General features: G+C 32.9%; 1 protein-coding gene across 1 annotated transcript in view; it reads right to left on the reverse strand.

Moving 5' to 3' along the window:
* Positions 1-16,199, reverse strand: part of USO1 (USO1 vesicle transport factor) — a 70,086-nt gene that overhangs the window by 5,142 nt on the left and 48,745 nt on the right. The window contains exons 11-20 of the mRNA XM_008567299.1: positions 14,804-14,892; positions 14,248-14,402; positions 12,957-13,168; positions 7,795-7,905; positions 7,004-7,122; positions 6,677-6,858; positions 6,276-6,397; positions 4,430-4,568; positions 3,022-3,185; positions 2,367-2,456 (exon numbers count right to left, since the gene is read on the reverse strand). Coding sequence (XP_008565521.1) covers positions 2,367-2,456; positions 3,022-3,185; positions 4,430-4,568; positions 6,276-6,397; positions 6,677-6,858; positions 7,004-7,122; positions 7,795-7,905; positions 12,957-13,168; positions 14,248-14,402; positions 14,804-14,892 — 1,383 coding nt within the window. The remainder of the gene's footprint in view (positions 1-2,366; positions 2,457-3,021; positions 3,186-4,429; positions 4,569-6,275; positions 6,398-6,676; positions 6,859-7,003; positions 7,123-7,794; positions 7,906-12,956; positions 13,169-14,247; positions 14,403-14,803; positions 14,893-16,199) is intronic.

Here is a 16,199-nt window from a genome sequence, read left to right on the forward strand (position 1 = left end):
TGTCTGATTTAGGGGCCGGCCCGGTGGCGCACTGGATAGTGCGCTGCTTGGGAAGCGCGGCGGCGCTCCCGTCCGAGGGTTCGGATCCCACGTACAGACCGGCTCCCGCTCACTGGCTGAGCGAGGCGCGGGAGCAACGCCGAGGCTTGCGATCCCGTCGCCGGTCCCCGGTCCGGTACGGGGGCAACACTGAGGGTTGTGATCCGTTGCTGGACACGGAAAAAAAGACAAAAAAAAAAAAAAAAAAAAAAGGGGGAATTTCAGAAAGCAAATGACAGTGATAACTAACTCAGCACACCTGAGAAAGTTGAAACCTGGGTTAACTATTGAGAAAGGCAAGTTGATACCTGACTTACAACAAATACATAACTACCAAAAGGATTACCAATACTTCCAGAGATACCATTAAATACCTCTGGAAGTACAGATAAAAATGGGGTTAAAAACTACAGGCCTGTGTTAGATCCTTGTCCCAGTCTCACACATCAGGCCACTGTTCCTCCTCTCCTTGCTGAAAACAATAGGTTTATTATGTGGAATGGCAAAAGAGAACATCTCTAGATTAGGGGCCACCAAACATATAGAAAAGCACTTGTACTATAGTGAAAACTGGTGAATCAAATTTATATTAATATTGGAATTTCCAACCCCTCCCCCAAGTACAGAAAAAGAAAAGCAATTATAATGTGGCTCTAAACCAGGGGTGATATTTCCCCTCATTCTGGTTATTTGGTAATGTCTGGAGACACGGAATGGTAGGATGCTGGCATGTAAAAAGTTCTCTTCTTTTGTTCTTTTTAAAATTTCTATCATGTGGCTTTTCTTTGTTTTGTTTTTTTAGGTAGTAAAATGAGTTTACATAACCATGAGATTATGAACCATTTTGGCTTTCTACTTAATACAGTATTTTACTATATGTATTATAAAAAGCCAAAACTATCATTTAAAATGTGTATATATTTTAATAATCTAAAGCTTATAAAAGAAAATAAATTGGAAAAAGTAAAAAACTAAAAGGCAACTCTCTTTTGTAAAAATATCTAATGAAAGTTTCACTGGGAAACATAATAGTAAAAATTTTTACTTGGAATTTACAAACAAAGGCTATACATTAATAACTCAATTCCTGTCATTTTAATACAGTTCTAGTGTAGGTAGACTTAATAAAACCAAAATAGCATATTAATAATCTTCCCCATATAAACACCGTGGACACATATTGGAGACTTGAAAATCCTTAATCACAAGTGATTTTTTAAAAAAACGTTTGATTTTACAATCTACTCTGAGGTACACAGACGTTATCAAATGTGTGTATAGTCATTCCTCCCTCAGATCAGCCACGTCAGAGGGTTTGGGCCAGCTGAGTAGTGGAAGAAGGAAGTCAGGTCTGGGTTGGTAAGGATGGTTAGTTCTTACTTTAGTATTGCTTGGATTTTTTTAAAAAGATGACACATTCCTTTTCTAATAAGAAAGGGAGGAAGAAAGAAAGACAAGATGGAGAAGGAAAGAAAGAAAATAAAAAAAAAAGAAAACCCAACCTAGAACCTGTTTAGGGATAGTATGCTAATGAGTAATCTGAAACTCCTCTAGGTTTTTCTTCCTATTATTACATTATATAATTCTAAATGTAAACAGTTCCTTTCTTTTCTGATACATCTCATTTTCTCATTGGATAAAGATAACTCTGCATAATCTAGTTTAATAGGAATTTATAAACATTATAAATCAATCAAGTAAAAAATGTTTAATTTGCTTTTCTAGATATTATAAATTACCACAGCAGAAAAAGTTAATTTAGCTTTTCAGCTGGAGTCATCTAATTGAGATCTACACAAGTTTCCTGTTTCTCCCTTTTCTTTTTTTTTGTTGTCCTTTTTTGAGACCGGCTGCACCACGCTCAGCCAGTGAGTGCACCCGCGGTGGGAGTGCTGCTGCGCTCCCAGCACCGCACTCTCCCGAGTGTGCCACGGGCTCGGCCCTGTTTCTCCCTTTTCTAATTCTAAACATTTTCCTGGACAGAATGGGTTAAACACCCAGTACATTGGTCAAGCAATTATCATAGTCAATAGCATATTTTATCTTTATATTTGCAGCTTATAAATATATTTAAAGTTTTCTTTAATTATTAGTTTACTGATAATTTACAAATAATATGGGTGAGATGCTGAGATTTGTTAAAAGGAACACCAATAAAAAATAAAAAAATACCATTACCATATAATTAAAAATAGTTTCTGGATTTCCAACTGTCAAATTTTGCTTACATCTGACAGAGTAGTTCTAGATAAATAAAACCACAGGTCTGTTACTCTGTTATAATTAAAACAAGACAAAACAGAACTTGGATCAAGCTGGAAAATTACCTGTTTTAATTCTGCAACTTGTTCAGAATCTTGAGCTGAAGCTGTTGCTGAAGACTGTTCGTTCATGCCAGAAGATGTGTGGGATGATTTCTACAAATAGCAAAGAAATAAACAATAAAATAATTTCAGTCTAAAGAGATAGGAAAAGAAATCAAAACAGAACTGTACACATGTAAGCTATATATTACACACGCTTACCAAAAAATTCACATCGACATTTTAATTTTTATAGCCAAGATAAAATTTCAACATAACACATATTGTCTACAACTTTCCATAGCTAAAAAATTTATACTTATACTAAGTAATTTATTAAGTCTAAACATTTACCTGAAGTCATATGGAAAAAGAACATAAAAGCAGATACTTAATGAGTTATTTCTAGGTATTGAGAATTCCATTTAAGTCTCACAACAATGAAACAGATATTACCACCACCATATTGTAGATCAGAAAACAAGTTTAAAGAGGTTAACTAAGTTGCTTAAAGTAAATTAGCTAAGAAGCACTAAAGCTTAGATAGTCTGACTCCAAAGCTCATACTCAAGAATCCTAATATATGATAATCTGGTTTAAGGGATCCAGCAGAACAAATGAGCAGGATAATGACAATTACTCTTAACTTCTTATTTAAAAACTTTTAACATTTACTTACCAAATTTTCAATCAATGAGTCCTTTTCAGCTAGCTGGCTTTGTAAAAGTTCCTGATTACTTTTTAATTCTTTAATCTCTTCTCGCAGCCTACCAATTTCTTCTGGCTGAATACCATTCATCTGAGCCCCATCACTGTTAGAAACTTGATGCTGATTGTCTTTTCCTATTGGGTAGGTATAACATTAAAAAGGCCAGCATAAACTTAAGTTTTCCATTTTTTGAACTAGAAGATTCAAATATAAGATTAATATAAATATTAAGATCCAAATATATGATTTTCTTAATTCAATTATTTTGGAAGCCTTATGCAATCACATTTCATCTTTGCAGAATAGTGAATTGATAAAAACAGAGAATTGATATTTTCTTGGTTTCTGGGAGAGAAAACAGCATTCTTGGCTAAACTGCATGGTCAGTGACCTATGATTAAGAATTACAGTGATTTCAATTCCAATTCTGTCAATGAATATAAGAGAAAATAAAATCCATTTAAAAAATCTTCCAAGAGGAATAGCTTTCTATATGGACTGACATAATTGACAAATCACTGTCATAAAGGAAGAAAAAATTTTTTTTCTGAAAATTTTAGTCTCATATAAATAAAACAAACTTTATATTTCTAAGTAGCTAGCATTCTAATCATAAGCACTATAGAATGATACTACAGTCATGCGCCACTTAATGACATTTTGATCAATGATAGCCTGCATAAATGACAGTGGTTCCATAGGATCACAATGGCTATACTATACAACCTAGGTGCATAGTAGGCTATACTATCTAGGTCTGTGTGTAAGTATACTCTATGATGTTCACACAACGACAAAAATGTCTAACGATGCATTTCTCAGGATGTATCCCTGTTGTTAAGTGATGCATGACTGTATTTATGAGCATATTGAGTTCCTGACAGGCAAAACTAGAATTTTATATATGTTATTTCATTCAATTCTCAAATGTTATTATCTCAATTTTGCAGAAGAGGAAACTGAAAAATTACATAAGTCATTCTCAACTGACTATACATTAAAATCTCTTGGAGAGCCTTGTAATAATTACTGATGCCTGGACCCAACCCCTGACTAATTACATCAGGAATATTATTGGGGTCTCAGCATTGGTATTTTATTTTAAAGCTTCTTAGGAGATTCTAATATATCACCAGGGCTGAGAATCAATGAGTCATATGAACAGGTAGAACGGGGTTTCAACTTCAAACTCTAAAGAGCCAGCCTTAACTACTTTTAACTACAATGCTATTTTGTTTTAAACTCTAATTTACACCTTTGTCACAGTGATTAAAGTTAGAGAAAGATTAGCCCACAAAAAGAATCTGCTTGACTTTGTATAGCTCTTGAGGATGGAATGACCTGGACGCCACGATAGTGATAGCTAAATATGCTTTACCTAGTTGTACTTTAAGAAGATTATACTGATCCTTGTGCTGCTGAATCTGAGATACTTGCTGTGTGACCGCTGTCTGTAGCTGTTCATTTTGACACTTTAACGTAGAAACCTGTTGCCTTAATTCCTCGAGTTGCAGATCCTGTGAAGCAAAACATAATTCAAGTGTTTTAAATTCATACTAATTAACATTAAGGAAATGAACAAATTTTAAAAAAAGGTTATTTTGGGTCAGTATAAGATATGAAACACTTCCAATATAACTTAATAATTAAGCAGGAATACATTAATTTACGCACAAGGCCAATTAACATGCAGCAGAACTGTAAGATTTCAAGTAAGGCCCTATTAACAGACACTGTAGCACAGCCAGCAATCTCACTGCAATTATGGAAAAAATCAAATGAAAAAACTTCATTTTATGGTCCATCAAAGCATTTAAGAAATTTACACCAAACTATTTATGAAGCTTAGTATATGTATATATACATATCACTTTTAACATTAAAAGCAACCATATAACAGGACATTTAGAAGATCGAAAAAAAGAAAAAGGAGCTTCCAATTCTTAACATGCTGATAATAACTACAGTTAGAATTTGATATATTTTTTTCTTCTAATTTTTTTCCAATCCATGTTTTTTAAACTTCTCATAACCAGTCCATATATAATTTTGTAACATTTAACTTACTATTCTATCATAATTTTTCCATATTGCTTCAAAGTTTTCACAGACAAAATTTTTAATGATCACTTAATAACTGATCAAGTACATGCAATATAATTTGTATTCAATGTTTTTGACATTTGAGGGTGCTTCAAAAAGTTGATAGAAAGATTCATATTATCTTTTAATTCTATTTTTCCACAAACTTTTTGAAGTACCCTCATATTCTCACCATTTAAAATGCTATTTGGCATTAGGCGACAAGCACCTTAGAGCTCTAAAATGCTTACACCCTTTGAATGACATTTGAGGATCTATCCTAAGGAAATTCTCCGAAATTCAGAAAATTACATGAACTTAGATTTTATTGTAACAATATTTATTATCATATAGTATGAGCTTTAGAGCCCCAGTAACACACACATATTTGAATTCTTTTCCATCAATTACTGAGTGACCCTGGGCAAGTCTAAATTCTCTAAGTCTCAGATTCCTCATTTATTCTAAAATAATAACTACTTTTTAGGGGTGTTGTAAAAATTAAATGAGACAGTGTTTAATATGTGCTTAGTGAGCACACAGAACATAGTAAACAAAAGAGTAGCTATTATCATCACTAGCTTACACACAACAATCTCCTTTGGCTCACTCCCTCTAGCCTTGCCCCTCAAATTTCTCCTTTTCCCAGCCACCAGATTGTTCTATGTATGTGCCAGTAACACTAAACTCAAACTTATCATGCTGTATGTCAGCCTCTGCCACTCTTCCCTATCCTTCCTTTGCCTATCTTACTCCTATTCATCTTTCTAGGACTCAGCTTCTCTGATTTCTGCAAGCCCTTGCTCCTACCTAGCTAAACGAAATGCCTGTCAGTGCTGCCATATACCTTCGATTTTCTCTAACACTAGACTTAATATGTTATAATATATGTGTTATGGTAATCTATTTACAGGTTTCTCTCCCTATGGGACTGACAGGGGAACATGACTGACTCATATTTTTATCCACAACATCCTGAACAGTGCTTTGCACATATTAAGCACTCTGCTGAATACTCAGAAGCTTTGGAAAATAATAAGTTTTACTTTGTGTATCCTCTTTCGTTTGAAATGCCAGGAAAAATTCTTCCTTAAAGTAGAAAGTATCAATAACCAGAGAGTACATAATTCATTTGTACTTACTTGCTCTCGAATCATATTTTTGTAGTGAGTCACTATACTGTCATGCTGTTCTAATGTTTTCTTCACCTCTTCTTCTTTTTTATCTTCTTCACTGGACTTATAAATAGCCTTAGTTATAACACCTGTAAAAGAAAGCTTATTTAAATTTGTTTAAAACACTTTAAATACTATTTTATTATTAAGACTTAATCAGTAAAAACATATAGCTTAACTCCATAACACATAAGAAATAATCTTTCCAATCTTACTGAAAGCCAAAAGTCCTTCAATGGGCAACAGATCAAGAGGTAGGGAAAAAAATTCTAGTTTTAGGTTTATCATATAATCTGCATGCATCCAGTATATACACAATATAATCAATTACTTTCTAATGAATATCAATATAAACCTTCTTGTCTTACCTTCAAGTTCTTTCACCAGCTTTGTAAACTCATGATCAAATATCATGTATTCTGGACTGGGAAAGTTTGGCTGGGGTTTCTGAGACGCTCTGGAATACAACTCATGTTTGCTAATAAATCCTAGTTTCTCTATGAAATTTTCCTTGCCAATCCTCTTCTCTATTAGTTGTTTTAGTTTCTCTCTATAAGGATAAGCATATTAAGATGCTTTACAAAACCCACAAAATCAGAACAAAACATAAAAGCTTGATCTACACTATACTTTGGAAGAAAAAAATGTATCATTATCTCTTGATGCCATTAGTGAGTCATTCTCCCCTTACTTACTTCATGTAGCTCTCAAGTGAGTTATCATTGAAGTAAATGGAAATGCCCAACAGAAGGGCACATAAGCCTTGGACCAACTGCTCTTCCTCTCCAAGATTTTCTGCAATTTGTCCTGTAAGCTGAAACCTTTGTTAAGGAGGCTAATAATTCATAATATCTAGAACAATTTATTTTGCAATTTGAATTTGACATATTTCATGTAAGAGTTCCTATAAGAAATTCTCTATATATTCCAGGTCAGTATAAATCAAATGACGGTACATACACACACACACACACACACACACACACACACACACACACACACACACACACACACCCCCAGGTCAGTATAAATCAAATGATGGTATACACACACACACACACACCCAGGTCAGTATAAATCAAAATGATGGTACATACACACACACACACACCCAGGTCAGTATAAATCAAATGATGGTACACACAAACACACACACACACACACACACACACCCAGGTCAGTATAAATCAAATGATGATACACACACACACACACCCCAGGTTTCTCTCTCTCTCTCTCTCTCTCTCTCTCTCTCTCACACACACACACACACACACACACACACAGCTTAAGCAAGCATTATTACGACCTTAACAGAGAATTCAAATATTTATATAATTGAAAAGAAATAAAAAAGATATAAAATAAACACTTAAGCAAGCATTATTACGACCTTAACAGAGAATTCAAATATTTATATAATTGAAAAGAAATAAAAAAGATATAAAATAAACACTTACACATGTTACTAAAATGTAAAGGATACAAATGGAACATTGGCTGAATTGTGAAGAAAATGCGTTACTGCAATGGGACAGTTGCTTAGCCAGGTACAAAGCAACATTAATAATCCAACTCTTGTCTGTATTTTGCTTCCCTGCAATAGATAAGGTGGCAGAGATCTCTTTCCATTCATTTTGTTTTTTTAAACTTAAAGTTGCTCCAAGATTCCTTCCATTTGCATAAAAAGAATTTTCACATCTTATAAAAAATGTGTCAGGAATCCAGATTTAAAAAACTGAACAAGAGAACACATTCTTGTGTCTACCGCAGGCTTTACTTCCCAAAATGAAAAGAGTACAGAAATTACAATCGATTCATGTTCATAGGCATATGCTGGGTTACTTACAATACTATTTGTAGAGAAACCTGGTCTGCCTTTTAAGGAAAAAATTTATGATATCTCTATCAGAACTTTTAAAACAAGTTCCTGATAAAAGGACAAATAGAACTTCTCCCAAAACATCAAGAAAAATACAAAGAAATCATCTCCTGAATCATTTTGTCAAATTCCATGAGAGAATATATTCTCTAACAAGAAAATAAACAAACTATGCTACAAACTCAGTGACAACATGCAAGGTAATGAGAAATCACAAACATAATCGAAGGGGAAAAAGGTTTATTTAAAATAGCTAAGTGCTCTGAATTACTGACTATATGCTGCCAAGTATAATTTAACAATATTGAAAATTAGCATGTCCAGCAGAATTACAGTTTACTGAATTTTAATATAATATATTTACATCTCCTATGTGGAATAGTCTCCTAATTCATAAAAGTTTATAATATTGCCACTGCTCCTACATATATTACTATAACATGTATTTTTTTTAAAGAAAAACAAAACTTGTTTGAAATAAATCAGCACAGTAATGGATCACTTTAGAGCAGTTTTCAGAAAATATCCAAAATATAATTATTGAAAGATTTAGACAAGAAATGGATTTGGAATAACCATTACTGTGTTTTGAAAAATTTATACCACCCAGACTATTCTAATTTCATGAACTTTGATGTCAATATCTTGGCCTTTCTATAATATATTTTCAGGTATATGTAAAATAGAATTAAATAAGTTTAAAGGACTTCTTCAAATGATTTACCAAGTAACCATTAATATGAATTTAGTTTTTATATGATGCATTCATTATTTTTACTTTTCCCTTGCCTCTATGTCATTACTATGCCATACATCTTTATGTTACCCATGTAAATTGGAAAGTTAAAAACATAGTTATTCTCAATTGACTATGTGCAATAGAGGACTTAACAACTACTCAAGGCATAAATGTAAATGTTTTGTTGATCTCCCTGGTTTTATATAAGAAATTTGTTATTACTTAAAATAACCATTTGCAGGTGCCAAATATATCTACATTATATATACAAGAGCATCTTATCAAATCACTGGCTTATGTCTGAGTAAAGAAAAACAGAATTAGATTCAAATCTGACTCTTCTAGAAGTATGACCTTTGAGATCTAACTGAAGGATAAGAGCAAAGTCAAACATCACCAGTCAGAAGATAGAATGGGACACCCCATTTATTACAGTGAAAAATAGATAAAGTACTCAGGAATGAGTCTAATCGAAATAGTGCAAAACCTAAACAAGGAAAATTTAAAAAATAAACTCCTAAAGAGCACAAAAGTATACATAAGCCAATAAAGACACCTATGTTCTTAGACAGGAAGACTCAACTTCATAAAGATGTTAATTCTAAGTTAATTTATAAGATTAATGTGATCTAAATAAAAATACCAAAAGGTTTTTCCCCCCTCTGGAACTAAACAATCTGATACCCAAAATCATATGGAAAAATAAATAAGTGCAAATAACTAGGGGTCCTGTGAAAAAAAAGAACAGTAATGAGGGGATATTAGATCATGAACAGAGGGGAGTCAAGAGATAGAAGAGAAAGTCCCCAATGGACCCATATACAAATGGGAGCTTACTATATGAAAAAAGTAGCATATAATCATCAGTGGGTTATAGATGGAATTTTAAAATATTGAGACAACTATATAGCTATCTGGAAAAAGATCAGTGGATCCATATCACATGTAGTTCATTGAGAAAAACGGAACAAAGAGTTAAGTGGAAAAAAAGAAAATATGAGATGAACATGCAACTAAATTCTATGCAACTAAATTCTTTAAAATCTTGAAGTGGGAAGGCCTTTCTACATACGACTTAAAATGCAGAAGCCATACAAGAAAAGTCTGAGGGGAAACATCCAAAACCAAAACACCGAGGTAAAAAGACAAATGCCATACCAGGAAAAAATATCTGTAACTCATCAAAGACAAGGGCTAAGAGGATATGAAATATAAGAAAAAGTACACATACTCAGAGTCCCTACAGTGTGTGAACCACTGAGGAGATTTATAAAAACAAACAGGCTGAAATTATAATTTCAGAGTGTTCAGATTTTACAGGATGGAAAAGAACCACAAACGAAATATTTGAAGCAGAATCATTTAATTTTTAACGTAAGCTATTATGTTTTCCCTATTACATTTTATAAATAAAAATCCCTCTCATTCCTACTATGTGCACTCCAAGTTTAATATTTTTGCACTGTTTATAAACACTTATAAAAAGCTAACATTTTAAACTAGTGTTCAAGCATTAAAATTAGGTTCTAGCATATTATGATCACATTCGTTTTCTAGTTGTTGCTCTGGGGACATAGAATTAGTTGGAAAGGGGAATGATGGAGCTTTCTGGGATTATGAAAACGTTCTATATCTTGTTTTGGGTGGGGGTTTCAGAGGTACACTCAACCATCACAAAGTACCAGATTGAACACTTAAGTCCTGTGCATTTTACTGAATATAAATTAATACCTCAAAATTTCCCTTTTAAATGATTGACATGTATGCTTATAAAATACTTTCCCTAATGTTAAAAATTCTGCAGGCTAAAGCTACCAAATATATGTGTGTGTAAGTTATTAACACATGTTAAATCATGCTAATACACAAAGACATAATTTCTAATGGGACCTCAGTTATTACTACCCAAATTGTACAATTGAAACACATGCCCAAACATGGATATTAAGGTACACTCCTTTTATGCCAAACACTCAAAAAAAGCAAAGCAGAACAAAACCTAACACAAAACATAACACTGTCCTCCCACACATCGAAAACTAATCCCTAATGGTTGTAGCATGTAGGTTATATGCAGAATAATCCATAATATTGTATTTAAAATCTTTCAAATTATAAAATTACACTTACTGTATATTTAAAATAATCTAAGTGATATAAACGTCTTCACATTCTTTCATGTACTGATTAACTAAAGACAAAATTCTTAAACCTAAATTTTACTTCCTTTGAAATGATTTCAGGGAAAATAAAGAAGCAAGCTTGTGGAAAAAATAGAAAAAACCAAAACCAAGGAATTCCAGAAAGTGCAAGCATCCCCGAGAAAGCACAAGTATATAGCTTCAGATGTTCACTCCCATAGTTTTAGTAACACCACTACAATATCCCATGGAGAAAAACTGGAGAGCCACTTATGAAAGAGAGAAACTTGCTGACACACAAAAATGTGAGTAGAACGTAACTTCAAACAAGCAGTTAAAAAAATCAATCAGCAAAACCCAAGGCAAAGAAAAAGCCTTGTTGTAAGAGGAAAATGCCTAAGCTTAATCAAGTGATACATACCCGTCTGTCGATCTTATCACCCTGCAAATTACACATTAAAAATTACTCATAAATATTAGTTCTTTAGGAAAATCTAAATCTAGAAAAGTCCCTCAGTTACTTTTTCAGTCTTTATACAAACCCAAACCAATAATTTGGAAGAGCACAGCTCTTTTATTGCATAAAAATGATGCACAGTTTAGAGTATAAAGGATAATTTTATAGCACTCTGATTACTTACAGTGGTAAAGACACCACTACCTTTAGGATATGCATTCATTGTAATTACAATGTTAAAGCAAAGTCTGTGGTGATGGTGATCAGACAGTTAATTACTGGTTGGTTTAAACAAAGCTGTTTTCAACAGACAGAAACATAAGAATGACAAATATTAAATAAGTAAAGACAAACATTTATGGGTAGTTTTTTAATCACTAAGAGATAAGTGATAAATCAAAAATAAAATAAGCTTTCAATTGAAGTAAACCAATTTTAAACAACATTCAACTCCCTTTTCACTACAGTTAATTTTAAAGTTTTCATTTCACTTAAGCCAACTTCTTTGGATGGCACTGATGTTTCTTTAACAACTTAAAATAAGGAAAAAATTCAATGAGTGTGGCAAAATTAAAAACTAAAGGAGCACACAGCACATTATCATGGGTAGTGGGTAGGATAATTCCACTGCTAGAGCAGTGGACAAAGTAATTTTAGACCTATCCACATTTTTACTCTCCAAGTGACTCTTAATGTCGACTACTTTGCAGTGTTGCTAAAGCCTTAACTTGAACTGCTTTAACAGCAAGGTTGGTATACACGGGCAAATCATGTAATAGTAAGTGACATTCTTATATGCCTAACATATTCCTATATGCCTAGCAATGAAGCTTTGTTGTTCTCATTTAGAATCTAAAGGAATGCAAAAAACTTCAGTTATGTTTTTCTACATTTTACTAGGTAAATTATACGCTTTGGAGACTTGAGGATTTCAAATTCACAAACATCAAGGGGGCACTTTATATAACTACTTATGCAATGAACTGCTAGTCTATTTTTGTTTCTGGACAATCAATTGCAGTGGGAAGAAAGAGAGGGCAGTACATAGCTACAAACTACTTTAATTCATTCTCTCTCATAAACTGACCTGAATTCAGTTACTGAGAAGAAATAGAAAATAACATGCAAGAACACTGTGAATAATTTAAAAATAAAATAAAAACCAAAAAATACCTTTCTGCCCTGAATACGTGTTTCCACTATGATGTTGACCTTATAATTATTTGGCAAAACCATTCCTATAAGAATATTTACTGCTTTCTCTCCAGAAAACTGTTTCTGGCTACAAGAAACTATTAAGCGGATAAATTCTCTCTTTTCTTTTTCATCTGCATCCTCTAAGATTATCCTTAAATTCTTGTAATACTGATATCAAAACATATAGCTGAAACTTTTCTCCCCCTTAGAGAAGTTTCATGTAATATTTTACCTGTGAAAGGATGTTGGTACACTGTTGCAGTAAAGAAACCGGAGGGTTGCCAATACTTGTAGCAAGTTGAACCCTGAGCAACTGTTCTTTCTGGGTAGCATTTTCTTGCAAAGCATGGGCAAGGGCCACAGCAGCACACCAGTTTGAAAGGGAATCAGTAGAAAACAAACCTCCACATAATAACTGACCAGCTGAGACTGAATTACCTGTTGCTACAAGAATGGCAGGCAGATGATAACATATTAGAATTCAACTGTGTGAGAGTAAACCAAGTTTTAAAAAACTGTTGTTTTCTACACATATAAAAATAGTATGAAATACTATTAAATACTATTTATAAATCTGTTAATTAGAAGTACTAAGTAATATTTTCAAAACAATAAAAATCTGCTTTTCAAAGCAGACTAAATGATGAAAGAAAGGTGTCTTGGAAGAAAAGTAACAGAATGAAGAAGTATAACAACACTTTAAGCATCAAATTGATGACAGTAATATTCTAGAAAATTATTACCTCAATTAGAAACATTTCCAAAACAAATTTAAGGAAATGCTACATTTAATATTTAAAGAATTTATCTCAGTAAAATGAAATTTTAAAGAACCCACGGAAAGGGTAATGTCAGCCTGTTAGAGCGCCACCTTTTAGCACCAAGATCAAAGGTTTGGATCCCCATACTGGCCAGCTGCAAAAACCAAACAACACAAAACAAAAAGAAAACAAACAAAAAGGGTAATGTCTCTAACTTAGACCACAGGAATAGACCAAAATGTTAAGTGTAATTTAATGGTAAGATTTATTTTTGGAGTGGTAATTACTATTAACAGCAGCTTGTTTATTACATTTATTACATGCCAGGTATTGGATAAATGCTTTACATACTGAATTGAATTAATCCTCACAATACTCCCAATGAGGCGAGTATTATCCCCACTTACAGCGTACTTCAAAAAGTTTGTACTTCAAAAAGTAGTTTAAAAGATAATACGAATCTTTCCACAAACTTTTTGAAGTACCCACATTTAGATGAGTATCCCCTCTATAACTCAATAAGGCTCAAGTCAAAAAGAACTTGCCAAAAGTTACACAGCAAGAGAAGTGCAAATTCTACACTGCAAACTCTGATCTGATTCCAAAACCTGTTCCATATATTTATATTCAGGCCTTGGAACTCAGATATTTTTTCTTAAGCATACAAAATATTTCAGGCTAAAGCACAGAGAAAGATTCAATTAAAAGCCTAAAAGACAATTATGTAATTTTTAAAACAGAAATTAGAACTAAATTATTTACCATCAATGGTGGAAGGTAGAAGTGTTGACACAATTTCTCCTTGTCCTTTTTGGTTTTTATATAAGAAACACTGGAAACAATAGAGAACAGCACACCGCAATACAAATGGCTGCCTTTCATTAACCATGGACATGAGAAGTACTACAATTGCCGGTCTGTTGCATTTAAAAAGAAAAGAACAAATTGAAACACTGCAACCCGAGTATACAAATCAATTACTAGTCATTTTTGTTAATTGAAGAACCATAACCAGAACACCGGTAAGTTAAGTATTTCCACCTCCATTTCACAGAAAAAGAAATTGCAGCTGAGAGAAGTGAATCATTGGTTTGCTTAAGGCACACAGCTAGGAAGTGGAAGGAAACTTAAATATCTAAGTTCCAAAGACCACACATTCTTTTAAAATACAATATGTTTGTCTTGTCAGGTAATTTCTAGTCTCAAAACATACAACTAAATTTGTTTAAAAGGAGTAAGATGTGTGTATGAGATATATTAACAACCCAAAGTAAGTTTTTATTTCCTCAGAGGAATCTCAATATTTCCTCTTTCCTACCTTGGTGGGTTTGAAGGTGCATTTACAAAAGCAAAGTAGTCCTGGTTTACTTGGCAGCCTCGAATTACTTCTGATACAGTATTTATGGTCTGTAAAAGGGAGGAAAAAAATAATATTTAGAGAAAATAAGTCTACGAAGAAAACCTGCTTTCAAAACAAGAAAATGTTATATCCTGCTTTTTGTTTTTAAATGCCAAAATTCAGACATCCAAAAACTCAGTGATAGCATTATAATCTTGTAAAACTTCCTCAAAATAAATCTTAAAGCATTAAGAATGGACCTCCAGTTAAAAATAATACTTGACCACATGCATTTAAAATCTCAAAAACTAAAATTAATAATATCCTCTAAGAGAATATACACCAAAGTCATGGGTTCTGATCCCCATGCTAGCCAGCCGCTAAAAAAGAAAAAAAAAAAAAAGAGAAATCGAGACGAGAATGTACTTCAACAAAACAAGAAAAGGATGCTTTAAAATACAACCAGAAAACAAATTTAAAATGTAAAAAAAATTCAAAATTCAGTTGAAGGATGAGGTTGAAAAAACTTCCAAGAAAACAGAAGAAAAATTATATTTCAAAACATCTTTATACACAGGAAATATATACATCTTATTTGTCAATTAAAAATAAATAAATAAATTTAAAAAGAAGAGAAGTAAGGTCCAGAAAGTCTAACCATCTATTAATTGACTTGCAGAAAAAGAACAGAAAAGAGAAGAGGAAATTATCAAGGAATACCAAAAACATCCTCAGAACTGAAGGAAACATGTCTCCAGATGAAAGAGCCAAGTAAGTGGAAAAAATAATTGGAAAGCGGGGGGATGAGAAAAAAGTCCACAGTACAGCACATCATCAGTAAATTTCAGAAAACCAGAAATAAAGAAAAGATCTCAAAAGTTTCTAGAGAGAAAAAGTGGGTTACATTTAAAAAAAAAAAAAAAAAAAAAAAAAAAAAAAGGATTCACAATGGCTTCAGACTTAACAGCAACACTGAAACAATGTTCTGAAAGTTGGGTGTGATTTCCAACCCTGAATTCCACACCCAGTCAAACATTAAATTAACTCTGAAAGTGTGGGAGGGTGGGGAGGGGAGAAAAGAGGAACAGGTAAAGGGACATGAAAATCAGCTACAATGTATAACTGAGAAGTTAAGATTAAAAAAAAGTTAGAATTCAAATGAGAAAACAACTCTGAAGGTGGATCAATAACATTTTCAGACATGAAAGAGTTAAAAAAATTCTCTTGTTACTTTCTCTTTCTTAGAAAATTAAGGAAAATAAGATAATAAATCAAGGGGTGGGGAAAAAAGAGATGGGATCTAGATAACGAAGGAATCCAAGTCAACAGAGAGGTAAAAGGAAATCCTTAGGAGGATGGCAAAAGAAAGTCTCAG

Source organism: Galeopterus variegatus, unplaced genomic scaffold, assembly GCF_000696425.1.
Source record: "Galeopterus variegatus unplaced genomic scaffold, G_variegatus-3.0.2 Scaffold309, whole genome shotgun sequence".
NCBI classification, from domain to species: Eukaryota; Metazoa; Chordata; class Mammalia; order Dermoptera; family Cynocephalidae; genus Galeopterus; species Galeopterus variegatus.